The sequence below is a fragment of the Topomyia yanbarensis genome, chromosome 3 (genome assembly GCF_030247195.1).
Source record: "Topomyia yanbarensis strain Yona2022 chromosome 3, ASM3024719v1, whole genome shotgun sequence".
NCBI lineage: Eukaryota > Metazoa > Arthropoda > Insecta > Diptera > Culicidae > Topomyia > Topomyia yanbarensis.
In genome coordinates, this window is record NC_080672.1 from 395,670,559 (window position 1) to 395,691,987 (window position 21,429).

Below are 21,429 nucleotides of genomic sequence, written 5' to 3' on the forward strand. Positions count from 1 at the left end.
CAATGAGGCAAATACATACCCGTTGATGTGTGCTTAGGGAATAGAGACCATCGATTAGGGTGGCTTTACATTCCCAACGGTTGCTAATTCAAGCAATTCAACTCAATCAGATGTTGGTTTTTCCGATTGGCTGCTTTGGCTTTGTCACCTTTTCTTAGGGCAATAAGCATGTTTATAGTCTTCTATACTTGGAAGCATTTGGGGTGATATATTAACTAATGACTATTACGATTCAAATTATTTCTTTATGATTTGAGAAATCCTGCCAATCATTCGTATTCGTACGAGAAAAGTTATGATGGTATAACTAGTTCCATTTGCAGTTCTCGGGCGCACTATTCGGACTACTGAAATTCGCCACAGGACATAGAATTTCAACGCGTGCAGATTACATTTGTAGAAACTCAAAACTGAGGGCTGAAAACGAACATGATGCGACTCGCGATGGATAGAAAAAATATTCATTCAAAAATACATTCAATTGAATATCGTACAATAATTGTCATTTCACTTAATAACTTGATAAAAAATTTCAAATATTTATAACAATAATTATCATCGCTAATTGTGTCACAGTCTACTTTGATGCATTTGATTCGCTGTTGCACGTTCGCTTCGTGTAATTAGGTTCTTTACTGACACAGTTAACCTCACTTTTCTTGACAATTCACTAGTACTGTGGACTGAACAAAGTGGACTATAGCCAGGGGAATAACATACAAGTATTTAATAGAAAGACTTCTGCCTAAATACCTGTAGTCATATATCCAGCGGATTCTGGTTGCAATTGATCTAAAGGACATCTCCTTCAAGATCAAATACAAACAATATTGAACATTCGTTCCCAAAAAGCGTGTGACGTCTAAAAACTAAATTCACTTGCTTACCTCACTAACTTGGATAATATTTCTCTAGCGATTTATGTTGTTCTGCTTTAATCGCACTCACTCGTACTGACATAAATCTAAACCACGTGTTTCTATAGTTACTATATTCATAGTTAGGCGGAGACACTGAGCGGAGCCAATCGAACATGTCAAATGCCGGAGCCAATCGAGTATGACGTCACATAACATGTTCTTTTCGGATGTATATGGAAAAGGTATTGTGATTATGGTGATGATTATTTTACTCTCCTTGTGTTATCGAGCGTAGATAAACAAAAATAAACAATATTTTTTGTGTATCACCAGGAGATGTTCGCAAAAATATGAAACCACATCATATCTTCAAATTCGTATTGCTTTTCGTACATGCAAAGTTCTTACTAACATCGTCAACAATAAAACTGTTAAGCTAGAGCTTGAACATTTGCATGGGATGCCAGTGTTTTCTTCCTGAAATAAGAGCTGCCAGTTTTCCGGTTTTTGAGTCCGCCTAACTATGAATATAGTATCTATACGTGTTTCTACTAACTGACATTTGCCAGTGCTTGCTACACTGAAAAACAACTGTTACATATTTATTGAACACTGAGAAGGTATCAATTTAATAATTCAAAACTGTTTACATGGACGATGGACGATTAGATTCACTCGTAGCAAATCGCAAAGAATTTTTCTAAGTCCATGTAAACAGTACTAGTGAACAGTCAAAAAAGTGAGGTTAACTATGTCAACAAAAAACTTAATAGTCGGAGACGAATGTAATCGCTGTTGGTTCGTTTGAGGTAGCGTCACTGAATATTGATGACGAGTGTGTGTATGAATATGTTGGATTTTCATTGAATAAATTCGAATATTAGTATTTCTGCGCATGAATCACTCTATTATTCACATCATTCTAGCATGCCAGCCTTAGTACCGACTGCATCGCCCCTCGTCACGTGCGGCTTTATTCAGAAATGTGCCCACTTCAGCCACATGCAGATTTCCGTTTCTACACCGCACACACAGCACCACATTGCATCGCATGGCACGGATCACGAGGGAATGCTTTTCCAAGTTGATTATCCTTTGCGGTACAACAAACAATCATCAACCCACGCACTGACTCTAACTAGCTCGAAACGCAAACCGAACAAACTTGAACCACCGACCGACCGTCGAACGGGGGGGGGGCACTTTCTGTGCGTGTTCTGTGTACCCAAAGCAGTCAGTCTATCGCCAACAAACGGAGATTGACAGAGAATGATAACTTTGGGGGGTGCTCTCAATTTCAATTTGAATATCCGAGGAAAATCTGGGTTTTATCTAGCCGTCGTGCTTGACTGGAAGCGCAACCGGTTGGTGTTTCCGGGCAAATGTGAAACCGGATTCGTCAAACCAATTGTGTGCCATTGGGTATGTAAATACTCAGACTTCATTTTATCTTCTGTGCGAACAAACGATCGATTTCCTAATCTTGTTCGTTTCGATGCTCAAGTTAAATTTTCGACTGTGGTTTTGATGTTGAACAGGGACATCTGTGTGTAAGAAGGGAACAGAGGCGTAGTTTGAATCAACAGTCTGCAGACGTTCCCGGAAACGAGTTACCAGTGCACATTCATCTATAATATATTTATGATAATATAACTTTAGTAATAGCTGATTATTTTTTTTCTGACAAACATCAAGGTGCTCAATATGTCTGTTAGGGTATTTAAGACCTTAAAGTATACTTAATTAAATATTAAAGATATCTTTTTCGCTTGAGATATAGCAAAAAAATGTATTTAAGTATGTTGTTATATATGTAAAGAAAAATATCATACTTTTGCATACTAATTTAAATTAATTACAATGACCTATTCATAATATGGTATCGAAATGCTCGCATTAATATGATCGCAAAACTTCCGATACATTGTTGCAAGTTTTTATTTCGAATAACGTTAAAATTCTCACAAATTTTCGCAATAGAGAAAATTTAACCCATTTCTAAACTGATTGAAGCGAATATCAAGATCTTTTGGACAGTTTCACTAAATCACTAATTGAAAAAAACTCCATTTTGTTCATATAAGAGCTATTAACTTGTAATCTACGGTGAAATAAAAAAAATCCTGATACTATTTTCGATAATTTCATGAAACACCTGTAGACGTATATTTAAGGTATATTAAATTAGATAACAGGAAATTAATATCTGTCCTTAAATTCATGAAAAACTCGTGGTCGTGATTTTTTTTTAATATTATTCATAATTTGGAGTTACATTGATTTGTATTCACTATAACAACTAAAAGAGTCAAAAATTAAACGATGTTCCTGATTTTAAGAGATTATTCACGATTTTCATAATCTACGTATTTCGGGATTTCCTGACATAGTGATGTAATTCATATTCATCATTTCAGGAACTTAGATTTTCGTAAGTTCTCACTTGACAATACCAAATCTAGTCATGTTGAATCTCCGATTCAGCCAAGATTAGAAATAAGAACTAATGCGAATTTGCACTCTCGTTCTGTTCGAATATGCCACAAACTAACTCGCTCCACAAGCTACCAGCCAGCCACTATGCTTGACTGTGAATAGGACGCAGTTTCCGAAATATGTGATGGTACTTCTGGATAGATATTTTCTTTTCATTTGCTTTATTTTTCCTTTTCTAATAATGTTTGCATTCTATGTTATTCGGGCTCAAATGCTTGGTACAAACTACCATTTGAATTCGTCTAAAATGACCCACGTTTTCATTCTGTTGGAAAGTCCAATCTCAGGCCGAAAATAATGAAAACAATGGCATACAGAGGTAGTTTGTAAGTTTAATGTAAATTTTGGTCTACAGTTGTGATTCGCTGGTTGGGCCACAGCTTCTGTCCAACTAACGAATTTGATTCGCTTGTTTGATCCAATGTAGTATGTACAGGTGTGGCTAAGATGGCACTTTGGTGTTCATAAAATGAATCTTACATGAGTGATGTGAGTGATCACAGAATAAATCGACATACCGTTCGTTCCGCTCCCATTGAATCGTGTGAAGGCTATGACGTCGACCCGTTGTGCTTCTAGATTGTTTACATATTTCTGGTTGCCAACACTAGCAAACCGTGTGTTCTGCCACATCTATATATACCACATTGGTTGGGAGGGGGGTAGTGGGTTAAGAGGGATGGATGGAGTGGTGGTTTGAAGGGAGTGTAATGAGGGCTGATCTAAGGGGGTTTAAAAGGTCTGGTGATCAAGGGGGTGTTACAACCCCTCTCCGTACACTGTTAGCTATACCCCTGTCAAAATTCAGAAACATCACGTCAGTTGAAACAAAAAAATAGGTTGACGATTTTCAGAGTTATTGCATAACCTCTTTATATGAGAAAGGAAAAATGTGCCAAAATCCGAAACTGTCAATTTTCGTCAAAACTTTTTTTTCGAGATTACATCAAATCTCGAAGTTTTATGTATTTTAAAGACATTTGGCATCAAAAATAAAAATTCGTTCTCAAAATGTTCCTTTACTCCCTTTGAAGTTCCTGCTTTTATTAACTCAGAAACGGTTGAAGGTGGCCCATGTCAAAGCGACTTTGATTTGTTATTAGTGATCTACACTGCCAAATCCAAGTAATTTTGCACCCATTTTTAAAAGTTTTGCATCATTTTTATATTACAATGTTACCAGTTTATATGCACTGCAGCCTCGTAACTCCGTAACCGGTATTTTGATCGACGAGAAATTCAATTGCAGTCGATGGGAAGGTTGTACCGTAAAACGGGGTATCGTTGATCACCGGGGTAAGTTTGACCAAATGAGACTTTTTTCAGTAACGTACAATTAGATGATTCCTTCTAACAAAATCATCTAAAACAAACCTTATTCTAAACAATTTCAGCATTTACTAGCAACCATTATTTCGTTATTCAATGCACCTTTTATGAAAATTTCTAATAAAAATGATACTGCTCTCATGCTTCAAACAATCCCTTGCATATTAATTAAATCAATCAACTTCAACTGAACTGAGCACTTTTTTAGAAACAGCAAATAATTTTGTTCAATATTTCATTCTTAAAACCCGAGATTTTTGTTAACTATTTAATTTCGACTATTTTACTGAAAAAGTTTGTTAAAAGTCAGCCACATCTTTCTTGGCAATTTTGTTTACTTTCGAGACGTCACAATATCAGGCCATGAAATTGTCTACAGATATGCAGTTTTTACAAAACATTTCGAGCGTTATCTCTTATTTCGATACACATATTTTGCTGATCAAAGTTACCCCGAAAACAACGAATGAGAATTTACAACAAAGTAATTTCATTTTTATAGCAAAACGAAAAAAATACCCAACTGTTTGAATATTTTCAATTTGTGGGTACCAGTACTTGTTTTAAAAAGGCAAACAGTTACATCTAATTGAATTGATGATAGTTATTCGAAAAACATTAGAAAAAGTGATCAATATTCCTCCATTTTACAGTACCTTTCCTTTCAGACGAAGTTTGTGCAAATCGATCCAGCAAGCTCTGAGAAAAATCAGTGATATTTTTGACACATACACAGATACATACAGGCATATACACAAATACAGACATACACAGGGGCAGCAAGGAGTAGGGCTGGCACGTTAAGTAGGCCGTATATACAGGTCTGGCGAAGATGGCTCTTTGGTATTCGTAAGATGAATCATACATGAGTGGTGTGAGTGATCACAGTATAAATCGACTTGCTTTCGTCATAGCGGTCGTTCCGCTCCCATTGAATCGTGTGACCGCTATGACGTCGACCCGTTGGGTTTCTGGATTGTTTACATATTTTTGATTGCCAACACTAGCAAACCGTGTGTTCTGCCACACCTATATATACCTCATTGAGCTCCACCGCCGGGGACTAGACCGAGTCGACGAAGCGGGGAGCTAAATGGCTCACAGAAAGGTACCGCCGGGGAATTCGTGGTAGGGTAGATTCGCCGCCGTGGACTACCCGACAGAATCGTTACGAAAAGGGGAGCTAATTGGCTCACGAGACAAACACTGGTACAGAGAGAAATTCCGTTGCCGGGGAACTCTCAGTCGGAGTAGGATAATATCCGAATCCATCTCGATAAACCTGGGAGCTAAATGGCTCAAGGAAGCGGGTATCGGTGTTCTGGGGAAATTCCTCCGTCGGGGAACTATCGGTCGGAGGAGTGTGAGTTCATCGTTGGGGACTTTCCAAGTAGATCGTGATAAGGCCGGGAGCTGAATGACTCACGGAAACACGAGATAAATGGCTCAATGAATCAGCACCTAAACCGCTCACGGGGACGAGGGCTAAATGGCGACGTAGATAGATGGAGACAACAAGCAAGAGAAGAGTCGAGAGTTAAATCAAAGCTCATAGGTCGAGCCACTCTATGAACCAAGCGAGGCTCTGAGATAGAGCAGAAGAAAGAGGTGCGACGGAAGCACAATGACCTCCCCCCCACGAAGTAATACGATGGCGTAGTTCCGTGGGGAAGAAGGGCGTAAAAAAGTAAGGAAGTGATTAGGCACGAACGTGAGTCGTGAGTCCAACCCACTGCTAATACACTACAGGCCAGGCTTTTGAAGCTTTTTTAACCTTACTAAAAAAAAGGGGGCACCAAGGAGAGGAAGGACAGGAATTCAGGGGCTTAACGACCCCTCTCCCCCGGTCCTACTGCGAGTTGGGGAGTCTTGCTAGGATATGGTGGGGTTTGGATTGGGCTCTGTAAAACCTCTAAAAAACCATAACTCCGAAAGCGTCTCCGACGAAGTGAGTCTGTGCCGCTTCTGCTAAGATCCTAAGATTGCAGTAATCTGGGATCTTAGCAATAAAAGCACCCTAGCCAGTAACATCCTGATTATGGCGTACTGGTCATGGCAACCCCCAACAGCAGTAGCTGAAGTTATTCAGCAAGAACAGGAGCTGGGTGGTGATTGCCCGTGTCCGGTCATTTGGTCGAGTGTGGGGTCTACACGAAGTCGTCTACCTATTCCGGGCTGTAGGGATTCCGTATTTAGCCTTTGTCACATTCACATTTGTCCTGCAGTCCACTGAATGTCAAATTTCAACTAGCTGCATGGTTCTCTTCTTTTAAAGGTTAGATTTTTGTTTCTATACTTGAGCCATTTTTCTATAAGGATGAATCAATAAAATTGATTGTACTTATTCACTCATAAATCAACTTGCCTGTTTTTGACGTAGGACTACGTCTTTGTTTTCGGTATGGGGGTGCACTCTGCAAATTCTACAAAAATGGTATGTAACGAAAAGTGGTCCAATTTTAAACGCATATAATTCAGCCATCTCACGATAAATTTTCAAATTTTTTGCGCAAATCGCCCCGAAATACTTCTAAGAATAGATTCCAATAGATAAACCCAAAGATTTTTGATATCATAGCATTAAAAAATTAAATAATATACAACCTTGTCAAAATATCGCGCATTTACACACAGAAGATAGCGCTTCCCAAGCCCTGTACGACGGATTGGTGTACCTAGCGCGCAACGCTTCTATGAATGACGTCATCATCGACTATAAGAATAATTATAAGAACGGACTTGGCCAGACATGCTCAGTTCCCTGTTGAACGGCTGGCGAAGCAGATCACTGCGCTGTATTTTTTACAGCCAGTGTAGCTGAGCTAGAAGTCTGGCTATGGAGGGACGCGCTACCCTGTGTCGTCCAACAGGCGACCGCTCCAAGCGCTTCCTAAATGCCGCTGTAATGTTGCCAGTAAATTTTTGGTTTAACTAGCACATGTATTTGCTATTTGCGCTTGAAATTAAGTAATGTAGTGGTAGTAATAAGCTTCCCATTTTGGTTTAAACGCAAGGACAGTTTTTAAAACAGGATTTGATTAATTAGTTTAGCTCATCTAAGCAATTTTATCAATTCTGTAATTTAAAGGGAATTTTACGGAACTTGGTGAATTTGGCCTCACTTGCAACTGGTATAATCAACCTGCACAAAGTGTTGCATAACGCAGGGCTGTTTTTTGGAACAATATCATTCAGCCCTTCGCTATGCAAAATCAAGATATTATGACAGATGGGCTAAGCGCGGCCGTTCCCTTTCAATCGGGAAAGGCCGCGTGGAATTTTGGTGAAACGCGCTAATAGTGACGTGGTGGTACTAGTTGTCTCTTTCGCTCTACCCATCATCATTCATAAGTGAATGAGATATTACAATCACCTTATGTTTCTTGTTAGACATGTTTTGTACATATCTGGTAAAAATACTTCGTCATAAACACATTTTTTCAAACATGATTCTTGATTTCTAAACATGTCCAAAAATGAGACATGTTTATAGCGAGTGGGTAAAATGAACATGTGGCGGTGGTAAAATAAACAGCTTCTGGTGACCTGCAAAATGTCCTGTATGTATGCAATGCGCAGCGTTGGATAGCATTTTCCGATCAATGCTAATATTATAACAAATCATTAGCTTTGCATACACACAGGGCATTTTGCAGTCAAAAAAAATTGTCACGGAAGAATTGAATTTTCATGACGTAATATTAACCATTTTACAATCCTGTGGCATCGAAACACATCTACAAACTTGGGGTTATCCATGGGTGTTTGAACTTTTAGGATCTGTTTGAGAGCAACTAGAAAGCTTGTTCTATACATGAGATGTGATTATATTGTCTGAAATTTGATTTTTCTTCACCGGTCCGGGTGTTTTTTCCCACACACTAAGTACTAAGAAAATAAATATTTTACATTAAGTAGTATAGTCCTACGTCTACAGTTCGTGCAACCCCATAGGGCTGCCCCTTGTAGTTTTTTTCAACGAAGTTGTCACTTACGAGTTACATCCTCGAAACAAAAGAAAAAATCCGTGAAATTTTTATTTTACTGATTATCAATGTTTGCTTAAATTGTACACGATTAATAGTAGTCAAGGCATATTGAGTGTTTCATAGTTAAAAGTTATCCATAATAATAGGGTACATATACATAGGTTATAGATCTCGCCAAATGCAACACAGGACAATGTTTTAAAAATGTTGTATACCCTCAAAATCTTGATTTATGGCAAAAAAACTATTTTTGGGGACTGAAGAAATAACCTTTTCAACCATATGCTATGCTGAGAATTTAAAATCTATTAAAAATGACTATAAATCAAGATTTTGAGGGTATATTAAATTGATCAAACGTGGTTTTGTGTTGTATTTGACGAGATCTACAACAATTATCAATACATTACATTCAATTTCTTTAATTTTGTAGCACCGTTTAATAGATAGTTATGAAAAGTATACTATCGAAAACTATATAAAAACCATCGCCTCAATCTGCTTGATTTGTACTATCTATCTATCTATCTATCTATCTATCTATCTATCTATATATATAAAAGTCAATGTTTGTATGTATATGATTTATAGACTCCCAAACAGCTTAACCGATTTCCGTAAAAATTTGCACACAGTAGGTATTTGGTATGGGGCGTGTTTGTGTGCTATTAGTTGGAGATTATCTGCCCACCAGATGGCGCTTCGGAACAAATTGTGTTTTCCTCCAATTTCGTTGAAGGTCGCAGCAACGCGCGATGGGTAAGCTAGCAATTATTATAAAATGAATTTATTTTGAATTAGAAATTAATCTTTGAATTTCTAAAAAAACATTCCGTTGAATATTTTAAATTTTGTCTATACGACTCATATCGTAAATATGACTAAAATTTCGTCACTACAACTTTAGTTACTTATCTTAACTCCACACAATCAATAATCGGTTAGTCAAACGGTATAGGGCCAAATAAAGTTCTGTTAAATGATGGCTAAATGGGCTAAACGCCATTCTGCCAAAGGGCATTCGACCAAATGATCCATTCTGACAAATGACCTATTCGGCCAAATGACCCATTCGGCCAAATGACCCATTCAGCCAAATGACCCATTCGGCCAAACAACCCATTCGACCAAATGACCCATTCGACCAAATAGCATTCGGCAAATGTACCTTAACCCATATATCATTGGGTCAAACAACCCTTTCGGTCAAATAGCATTCGGCCGGAAAGCCCTTTTAGTCGAATTAATTTCGGCCAAACGGCGTTCCGCCACACAGTTTGCGGCTAAATGACCTAGAAACCAGGTCTACGAATTGAGAAGTCTTTTAGGGTCACGCCGGCAGTATCTCAGAGTTCTATACTTGGGCCAACGCTCTGGAATATAATGTACAAAGAAGTGTTAATACTGGAACTCAGAAGAGTTGGGATCGTCGGCTTTGCAGATGACGTTGTCCTGACGAAAACCGGTAAGACCCTTTAGGAGGTAGAATAAAACGTTGCCTGGCGGGTGTCTCATTCTCATCATCTTCGTCGGAGCCGGTATGCGTAATTGCTGGGATGATTCTCATTTTCATCACTCTGGCTGTGGACGTGGAATGCTATCAGTAGAGAAATGCACGAAATGCAAAAAGACTGGTCCATTCAGACTCGTTGGCTAAGTGGCAGCAAGATTGGAACAACTCGGAGAAAGGAAGGTGGATCCACCGACTCATCCCAAATGTGTCGGTTTGGGTGCATAGGAAGCATGGGAAGGTGAACTTCAACAATTAGACGCAGTTTTTGTCCGGGCACGGATGCTTCCGGAAGTACATGTATCGGTTTGGACAGGCTTCGTGCCCCCTTTGCTCGGAGTGTGTGAACGTTCAATAGACACCGGAATACGTCTTCGAATGCCCTAGGTTCGAGGAAGTTCGTAGTGGTATACCTGGTGTGACAGTTGATAATATCTTCGAAGAGATGTGCCACTACGAGCATATCTAGGATGCTGTTAACGTGGCGAAGGGACCAACAAAGTAGCGCCATAGGCTAGAAAACCGCAGTAAAACCACACATTCCGCCGCCGGACAACTCTCCGTCGATGTAGACTAGGTCCACCGCCGGGAACCAATTAATTAGTACGTGACATAGCACCGGGTTCAGGTCGTCGGGGCTTCAGTGAATCGGACGGCAGGCCTTACCGAAATCGCCGTAGCGACCTTGGCACCCTACCGGATAGTTCGTGACTATACTAGATCCACCGCCGAAGAGTAGAGCGAGTAGACCGCGTCGAAAAGCTAGCAGGGGGTCGTTGGCGCGCCAGTGAACCGGAAGCTACGTTCCCCCCGTAATCACTGGACAGACCACAGCGCCTACTGTCTGGCCCGTTGAGTAGGCTAGGTCCACCGCCGGGGACTAGATTGAGTAGATCGATACGAACTTGAGAGCTAAATGGCTCACGAAAACGAACACCGGTATTGGGAGAAATCTACCGCCGGGGAACTCACAGTAGGGTAGATTCACCGCCGTGGACTTTTTGACTATATAGTGACAAAAATGTCGGAGTAGGGTAGTCCACCGCTGGATAATATTCGAGTAGATCGCGATAGAGCTGGGAACTAAATAGCTCAAGGAGGCGGATATCGGTGTTGGGAGAAATTCCTCTGTCGGGGAACTATCGGTCGGAGTAGAGTGAGTTCACCGTCCTAGACTATCCGAGTAGATCGTGATAAGGCCGGGAGCTGAATGGCTCGCCATTTCATGAACCAAGTGAGGCTCTGAGGACACATTCCAGCGTTAGGGGACAACGTTTGCACGCATCATGCAACTGTTAACAGCTCGTCGTTTGAAAAATCCTACGATGTACGCTCAAAAAACTTAATTGAATACTTTAAAAGTCCTAACACAACGTTAATGTTATGGGTTTGATGTTTTTCAGGTTGTCCTTTCATTCTGAGAGGTGAAAATGTCGCGTTAGGGGACAACAGCGCAAAAAATTGATTTTCCAACCTACACTTGTATTTATCAAAAAACCTGCTCTGTTTCAAACTTTAGAGCATCTATTTGTTCTAGAAATTTAATCATCGATAGTCACAGAACTATACTGTATGCTTAGATTTTCGAGCTTTTTGGAAATTTTTTTCACGACCGCTGCGAACACTGCGTTAGGGGACAACACCAAAATGAACACAAACGGTCGCATATGAAGTGTTGTCCCCTAACGCGACTGAAGAATTTGTTGAAGCTCAAACAAAGTGATGTATATCACCTCTAAACCTGTAAATAACTCAAAATAAAGATTTGAAACGCCAAACCAGATGTATTTCTAGTTTCACCTTCATGTGTTTTATTAAGAAATCAAATTATTATGAAATGAGAACAGGACACACCGCATACCACAGTGTGGCGCGGTATAGAAGAGATTGTAGACCACAATCGCCACTTTCTAATGGATCGAAAAAGGTGGTTTCAAGTAGTTTTGGTAAGTTTAATATATTATTGACATCAATGGCTGATCCAGAGGGAGGGTCTTGGGGGTCCGGACCCTTCCCGAAAATTTTTCACATCTTGAGAATTTTTAAAAAAGTTTCTTTTTTAAATTCATTCTAAGTTCAAAATCTTTGCAAACCAGATTCGATTACCAAAACTGAGTTTAATTAAATGAGGGTATTACATATTACGTATTGTACAAAGAACATTTTAAAGTCGAAGTTTTGGACCCCCTCCGCAATTTTTTTCTGGATCCGCTCCTCATTGACATAGGAAAATATATGAAATAAAATTAACTGTTTCTTAGGTTTCTTTTTATTTTGTTCACCAACTAAGTTTTTTTCATGTAAGTTTGGTGCACTGACTTTGTTTTTTGACCTTATAAAATCTTGAAAATAAAATTGACTGGTAACTAGGGCAGATAAAATACGTCATAGGGTTGTTCAATATTTATTTTCTTGTTACGTTACAAATACACAAATTTGACTCTGAAGCAATTCAACAAAGGAAAGACTGTCAAACGATTATACTCAGTCGAGCAGTTATTATATTTACATATTGTATATAATGTTGTCGCGAAATACTACTAATACGGTTGAAAAAAAATTTCGAAAGAGAATATCGCCCTTCCAGTTCATCCTCTGGCGTTTGCACAACTGTTTATACTCATAGATCTGCAAGACGACACTTATTAGTGATGATTGCGGAAATTAATCAAAATGTAGCCGTTTTACGCAATTTTTGGAAAAGAATGGTAAGATCCAGCTTTTCGAAAATTTTGATATATTAGAGTACAAAAAAAATCGTTAAGAAATTTCATACAATTGCGGTCTTATGGCTCAGATGGCTGGCTTGTCATTGAATTATCTAAATAATAGAAAACTGGAGAATTTCGTAAAATTGTATTTTTTATTAGCGAATTCTAAGAAATGCGTATCCTCAGGATAACAATTTGAATTTAAAGTGCTATAAAACATCAAAAAACTGCATTAAACTACGATGTTTGGTTCATGTTGAAGAAAATCTATCCCGAAAAGACAAACCGGGTTAGTTCCAAATGGTCAATAATTATCCCGCTAATTTGAAAGAATGTGACGACGAGTGAGTGTTATTCTCTATGACCATATTCTTCCGCGCGCCCTCATGCTTATTTGGTATTCTAAAGCGTTCCATTCTATATCTTTGAAATCACTTCGAACTCTGTTCTGAAATTGTTGATATATCCTTAGATAGTTTATTTACTAATATATGCAATAAAAAACTTGATAATTTTTCGATATTATAAGGCCTCCCCCTTAATGGAACCCCCCTCCTCTCCCCGCCCCTGAGACCACCCATGACACTGCATAGCTGCGGTATTGCTGAAATAGGTTGGTTATATCTTTTATGTCCATATACTGTTCTGCAGGCTCTCAAAGTAACTCTGCAGAAGGATTTATCGTATTGCAGCGGAAAGCGTTAGGAGACAACACTTCAGTGCACCCCTCTGAAAGAACGATTCCAAAGCTTGTTATATACAAATAGCATATTTTTAGAAAGGTATTGATGAGTACTAATAGCTTCTGAAAAGATTTCATAGATAGCGTGCTTTGTTTTCGTGAAAAATTGAAAAAACATGATATTTTCGTTAGGGGACAACGTAAAAATGGTCAATTTTTGCCCCCCTTTTATCCGACGATCAATTCACTCAATAAATCTGCGTCCGAAGATGAAATCTTTGTACAATATGTGAACAATAAAATGGAATTTAAGATTATTCCAAATAAATTTTATTACAAACCTGTCGGTGTGGTACGGGAAAATCAATTCAATTATTAAAAACGAGTCATAAATATATTACTGGTTTTCATCGACCACCGTCATAAAATTCTTTTAAAAAATTTCTATATATCTATGATTTGGGAGCCTTAAACCTATACCAACATATTTCAGAACAACTTTTACTTATATTAGCAGATTTATTTTTATGAGGTAAGCGATACAAGTGCGTGGAATGTGTCTGAGATAGAGCAGAAGGGAGAGGTGTGACGAAAACACAACGAGCCTCCCCACGAAATAATACCTTGATGTAATTTCGTAGGATGAAGGGCGAAAAAACAGTAAGGAGGGCGAAAAAACAGTGAGTCGTGAGTTCCACACAATGCCAATACACCAATACATTACAGATCAGGCTTTTGAAGTTTTTCAAACCTTACTATAAAAAAACCCACAGACATTTTGCGATCTCGACGAACTGAATCGAATGGCGCATGACATTTGGCCCTCCGCGCCTCGATTGGAAACACGATTTTCCAAGTAATTGCATAGCCTTTCTTCATATTAGAAAGGCAAAAGCATAAAAAATCTTTTATAACCCATCTTCTTTCAAATCTGTCATAACTGTCATTCCTCAGAAGCCATTCAGTCCACAATCACCCCCATTTCATCAAATCAAAACCTCTTAATACTCTACGAACATGAAATTTGATCGAATAGATTAGGCTCATCAAATCGGGCTCAAAACCTGACAAAATCGGATCTGTACTACTTATGCACACAAATAGAAGGGAAATATAAATACTCCCGAGTTAAAGTTCAACGAGGAAATCATTAACACCCTCGAAGGGATATTGTAGTATTCTTGCAGTTTCACCTTCTGAAACGCCAGGTTTTTTTTTAGATTAGTTATAGAAGTTTCAACTTCATCTCTTTAGAATCCGACACTAACTTAGTGGCAGCACTAAGTCAGCGCCGAATTGACGCTAGCTCCAAAAACGAAAACTTTATTTGTGTTTCTGATAGTTCCCTAGTCCTGCTTGATGTCCCAAGAAAAGGGGCTTAGTCCTGTCACTAAGTTAGTATCGGATTCTGATGATACGAAGTCGAAACGCAAATTCAACAACTAATACAGTTAAAGGTTTTATATTTTAAATGTGGCTCAAAACAATTATCACTTTAGTGGAAAGAAAATGGTTTCTACCTAAAGTTTTCTCCACTGAGAAGAAAAATAACATTGTGAGTTTTTTTGTTACATCAATTGAAATCGAGTGCAGTTGGGTAATTAGGGTAATGGTTTCAGGAAAATATTATGCATGACACAAAAAATCTCTTTACTCAACATCAGATTGCTATAACCTGTCCAGATAAGAAACATTTCTCAGTTTCGTAGAAGTCCCGCAAAGTCATAAAAAGAGGGAATAAACACGTTCCGATTATGATAACATAAACTAGCTAGAGATGACATTCCAGAGAAAAAGTGAAGTTATCAACTCATTCAATAGATGCCCTAAATCCAACCATCCCTGCCTCCAATCTCCATCAACAACTTACACCATTTTCCGTTGCCTGACCCACTGACTGACCAACTTTACCATCAACATCCGTGCCGCAGGTGGAGAACTCGTTATCAACATATGAACCTCATTGCTGCATCGTCGTCTACTCGATCGTGGATCGAAACTCGTTCCGCGTCGCGGAAGAGATCCTCAACTATTTGTGGTCGGAGAACTACACCAAGGAAAAGGCGGTCATCATCGCGGCCAACAAGTCCGATCTGGCCCGCTCCCGGGTGATCAACACATCAGGTAGGTCGGCATTCTGCTTTTGAGTGTATGTACCTACTATGTTTATCTTTGCCCTCTGCATGCCGGTCGGGCCGGCCAGTCTGGGCCCGAAAAACTCGTTACTTATGCTGTACATGCATTGCATGCCCCATTACTGCATGGTCCTAAATATCATCGCAATGCAAAGCGACTGACTCCCGTTACCTTACTTGTCAATTGCAGAGGGAAAACAGTTAGCCACCTCGCGGGAAGCGAAATTTATCGAGACATCCAGTGGAATTCAGCACAACGTGGACGAACTGCTGGTGGGTGTAGTGAAACAGGTGAGAGACGCACGAAATAAACATAAGCTGGACGCGGAAGAAATGTAAATGTAATTCGCTCTACTTATTTTAATTCGATTTTGTATTTATTCTCTTCCTTTGCTATCACTCGCTCGGACCGGAATCGAATCAGATTCGACTCAAGGAGCTACGCGAAAAGCGATCCAGTGCCACCAATCTGCGGAACTCACGTACCCAGATGTCACTTCACATTGCCAAGGAAATTTTGCACAAAATCTGTCTTACCGACATCACCAAGTCAAAAAGTTGCGAAAATTTGCACGTTCTTTAAATCTAAAAGTAAACAACTGATTAAATTACCCACCACCCCCCGCCTCACTAACTAGCTCAATGAAGTCAAATTGAAGAGCTTTTGTTTGTTACGGTCGATTGAAACAATCATGCAGGTAATTTTTATCAGCCAGCCTTACCCTAGTTATAGGAGGCTTATAAACACGCAAGTCTAAAAATTGAGGGTGATAAAAAAAAGTCGTAAACCGACATCTATTCCAAAGAAACGTTGTGTAGAGATAGAAATGCAAGAGTGTTTAACAACGTGATCTAAGTAACCATAAGTAGCGAATAGCATAAAACATCACTCGATAAAATGAAAGTCCCGTATTTTACCACAAAAAACATTACTGCTCAATGAGACACAAACCGCACCTGTTACCCCACCCGTCCTCTTTTCGGTTCGAGAGTGTTGAAAATGCGGCGAAAACACAAAACCATTGAAAAAATAACCCGGCACCTTTTCCCACCCGGTTCGCGCTGACTGGTGTGACAGATGTGTGCCAAACTTGACCTCATATCACGTTTTACACTTGGTCCTCTCGGTCGCCATTACCGGAATAACCTGTTGCCTCGCGCAGTACCTACACGTACGCGAACGTCGTTTAATCACTAGCGTCGGGTGACGGGGGGTTGGATTGATTTTTCTGACAAACAGACGGTTGCTGTTGCTATGAACTGCCGAATGAAACATAAATTCACGTTATCATGAGTAGCTTTCAAAGATATGCGCGCAAAATATGATTTTTTTTTAATTACTGTAACTATTTCTTAACTGCCATCGTAGATAATCTTTTAGATGATTAGTGAAAGCGAACCTAACATATCCCTTATCCCAGGTAACCAATAAGCACATTTGGAGGTTATCAGCCGGCATTATGGCAACGCAGGCCCGTGCGCAGAAAACTCTCAAGGGGGGGGTTTGATTTTTAACGTTTATTTTAAAAGAAACGTACAGAAAACCTCAAACTTTGAAGATTTTTTCAGAGGCCTGGACCTAGTCTTGTGAACCAAACGACTCTGCTCAACAAATTGGGTAAATGTTTGTTATCGAGAAGAAGTCATCAAAAGACACCGCTGCATAGTGGTCGGAAACCCCAAAAACGCGAACTTAATTCACTTTAGGCCAAACCATCGAATATATTCACAGGATATCTTTGGACGAATTGTTCGTAAGAATATTCCCCACAACCTGATAAAAATTAAAACTAGGCAGGGCTTACTACGATCAAATTAAAAAAAAATGAACTTTTTATGCTGACTTGGTAGAAAGTTGGTGTCTTCGACAAAGTTTTAGAAATGCTCGTAATAAAGAATTTTGTTGAACTAGTTAAACTTGTAAGATTTAATGTTATCGATTTGTAAAGCGTTTTCTATGGCAACACCCTCAAATTTAGTTTTTTTAATATAACTTTTTCCACTGTGACTTTTCGTGCAAACCGTGCTCTAGACAAATATGGAGGCATTAAAACCACATAATATTGTTGAAGACTGTAAGTAAAAATACCCAAGTAAAAACATTACAAAATGAGCTTAAAGCTTCTTACCTTTATTATGCGTAGTCCGGACATTGAAAATAGTGCCTGCTCGTCCATTTTGGTTTGCACCTTTCTCTCTTATACGCAGTTGAACTTGGTGTAAAAAAAAATTAAAATTCTTCAATAACTCTAAAACGAATGAGTGTTTTTACAAAAGTTGTGCGTGGCGCCGCCGATTTCAGGTAAAATTTTTATATGCAGTGTTCAACAATATTTTTACATGCAGTCTTCAAAAATAATTTAATTTTTACATGCAGTCTTCAACAATATTGTGTGGTGTTAATACCTCAACATTTGTCTGGAATATTGTTTGCACGAAAAGTCACAGCGAGAAAAGCTATATTAAATAGCTAAATTTAAGGGGTTTGCCTTAGAAAACGCTTTAAAAATCGATAACATTAAGCCCTACAAGCTCAAGTTGTTCAACAAAATTCTTCATTATGAGCATTCCCAAAACTTTGTCGAAGACACCAACGTTCTACCTCGTCAAAAAAAGTTAATTTTTCTATTTCAATAATAGTAAGCCATGCCTCAATTTAATTTTTATCAGGCTGTGGGGAATATTCTTACGAACAATTCCTCTAAAGATACCCTATGAACATATTCAATATTTTGGCCTCTAGTGACGTTTTTGGCATTTCCGACCACTGTGCGTTGAATGCTGGCTCGTGGTGGATTCGGATTGGTTTGTAGTAGTTGTTAAGCCAACCGACTAAATTTAAACCTCTTGTATCTCGTAATCCTCATCCATCCGGGGCAACTGTTAAGTACTGCTTTAGTAAGGATTGTGTTCTTGCTTATTTTGTTTTGTGTGAATCGTCCTGTTTTTATCCATAGCTACTTTTCCTTACTTGCTGCCAAACCTTCGTGATATATCTCACCTGCTCATGTCTGCTGCAAATATCGCACCCTGTTGAGACATGAACCGGTCCGGGGGTGTCGACCATAAGGATTTACATCTGTTTACAACCACCTTCGCCGGGTTTCTTATCCTTCTTGGTGCTAGTCGTTTCTATTTATCTGCTAGCTGGTGCTGAGAACTTCTTGGCGGCAGTATTTCACCCTATACCGATGCCCATTTTCGCGATGCATTTCTCTGTCACTCTAACGGAATAATCATCGGCGGTAAAATTTCTCCAGACAACGATATTCCAATTTTCTCCAACTTCGTGTTTTTCCTCCTTAACTGCCGTTGCTAGCCCTCTGACCGACATCTGTTGTCTACTCACTACTTTTGCCAATATCGAAGCTTGTCGATACGTTAACCGATCCTTCAGAGAAGCCGTCCAACTTGACATACATTCCTTTCCAGCCACCCTCGCAAAGTTTCGTCCTTAGTTTCTTCATTGACTTGTTTCTAAAGTGACCGATCTCAAATGACATTTTATGTGTCCAAACGGTTTGCAGTATATTTATTTTCCTGGACAGGAAGACAATTAATTTTTAAAAGTAATTCAAAACTATCATGAAGGGGGTTTGAACCCCCCCCCCCCTCGTGCGCACGGGCCTGTGGCAACGGGTTTCGTCCATTGCACAGTGATCCACAACGTAAACTTAAAAGGAATTGATTCTTTTCACTAAAACTTTTTGACTTGGCCTTAAAAAATGTTTGAAATAGATATTATAGTTTATAACACGCTCCGTTTTGTAAAATTATCAGCTAGGGAGGATCTAATTATAACAAGATCTTAAATTGAACTTCTAAACGGTACGAGATTGAGCTTCACTAACTTCAATGATGTTGTAGAAAAATACATTTGACGAATTTCGCGCGAACTCGAACAAATGTTGGCAGCACCCTCTCAGATTTTATTGAAACTTTCTGTACATGAGAACTTTGTCACAAAAAGCCACTTTGCATACGGGTCATTCCACGTAAGATTTACAACCAAAATTTTGATTCCTTCCAAAACTTTTTCTTGAATTTTTTAGCTAAAAATAATTGACACGTATTTATTGTTTTGGCTGAATATGATATTCTTTTCAATTAATTAGTTTTTGAACTTTTGAAGTTTATAAAGTTGAACATTTTTCAATCACTGATAACTCGGAAACGAGTCGATATATGAAAAAATAGATAAAAAAGTTGCGTTTTCAAATAAGCTTATTGAAAAAAATACACAAAAATTATTTTTTGTTATATACCTTATGAAGTTTGCAATTATTTGAAACTAATTGAATTTTTTAATGTTGGACCGATTTTTTTGTTATGATGTTAAAAAGTTTGTGTAAAAATTTGGGAGTGGATATCAAAATACTTTGCGAGATATTACAATTATAAACTTTAAACAAGACAATTTTACACTAAACGACCAGTGATAAGCGTGTTATAATTGAAATATCTCGTAAAATATGTCGAGTTCCATTCTGAAACTTTCACATAATCTTCTTAATACTTATGTTATCAAAAAAATTGATTTCTGAGAGACTTTAAAGAAATGCATTTGCACACATGGATACCACCAAAAAAGTCCTAAATTTGCAGAATGTGAGTCATTCCACGTCAGATTTACAACTACAATTTTAGTTCACTCCAATTTTTTTTGCATTATTTAGCTAAAACTTGTTGACATGAATTTTAGGCTTTAGCTGAATTTGATATGTTTTTCAAGTTATGAGCTTTGGAACTTTATAAAATATTTTTATTAAATTTCATAACTTATATTATTGAACATGTTTCAATCCCTGATAACTTAGAAAGTATTAGATTAGTGGAAAAAAGCATTAAATTATAAAAGTTGCGTTTTCGCATGATCTCACCGGAATTTTTTTCTTTGCAATATTTGTTATGTAATTCATGTATTCTGCAAATGTTAGAAGCAAATATTTTTTTAGCGCAGCACAAAAAAAAATTCATCTTTTTCAAATAATTTATAATTATATCGAGAAGTTTGGGTGAAAATTTCAAAATGGAACTCAAAGTATTTTACGAGATATTTCAACTTAACAGGCCTATCACTGGGCGTTTGGTGTAAAATTGCCTTGTTTTAAGTTTATAATTGTAATATCTCGAAAAGTGTTTTGATATCCACTCCCAAATTTTTACACAATCATTTTAACGTGATTCTTAATATTTAAAGTAAAAAAAAATTGGCCCAGCTTTAAAAAAAATCAATTTGTTTCAAATAATTGCAAATTTCATAAGTTATATAACAAAAAATATTTTTTTGTAAATTTTTTTGGTAAGCTCATTTAAAACTTTTTATTTATTTTTTCCCATATATCGGATTGTTTCCGATATATGGAAAAATGATTAAAAAATGTCCAATTTATCAAACTTCAAAAGTACAAAAACTAATAACTTGAAAAAAATATCATATTCAGCCAAAACAAAAAATACGTGTCAATTATTTTTAGGTAAGGAATGTACGAAATTTTTTTGGAAAGAATCAAAATTTTGGTTGTAAATCTGAGGTGAATGACCCATATTTTGTTTTTCCAAAAATGATCTAGACTGTCTTTTGAAAACGGTCAAACTTTTTACCATTTTTTTTTTTCAAATGGCTATAGCCTAAAAATGACAAATCATACAAAAAAATGTTGTGGGAGTGCTTTTTACAAAATTAGTCAAGTTTTTGAATAAAAAATATTGAAAAA

General features: G+C 38.0%; 1 protein-coding gene across 6 annotated transcripts in view; it reads left to right on the forward strand.

The window, feature by feature from the left end:
• LOC131689584 (uncharacterized) overlaps window positions 1-20,022 on the forward strand; it is a 96,852-nt gene extending 76,830 nt beyond the window's left edge. For all 6 annotated transcript variants that reach the window (XM_058974781.1, XM_058974777.1, XM_058974778.1 and 3 more), the window contains 3 exons: window positions 15,509-15,701; window positions 15,903-16,003; window positions 16,137-20,022. In XM_058974781.1, the coding sequence (XP_058830764.1) occupies window positions 15,509-15,701; window positions 15,903-16,003; window positions 16,137-16,295 (453 nt within the window). In that variant the 3' untranslated portion in view covers window positions 16,296-20,022. The remainder of the gene's footprint in view (window positions 1-15,508; window positions 15,702-15,902; window positions 16,004-16,136) is intronic.
• Window positions 20,023-21,429: the final 1,407 nt, after the last annotated feature.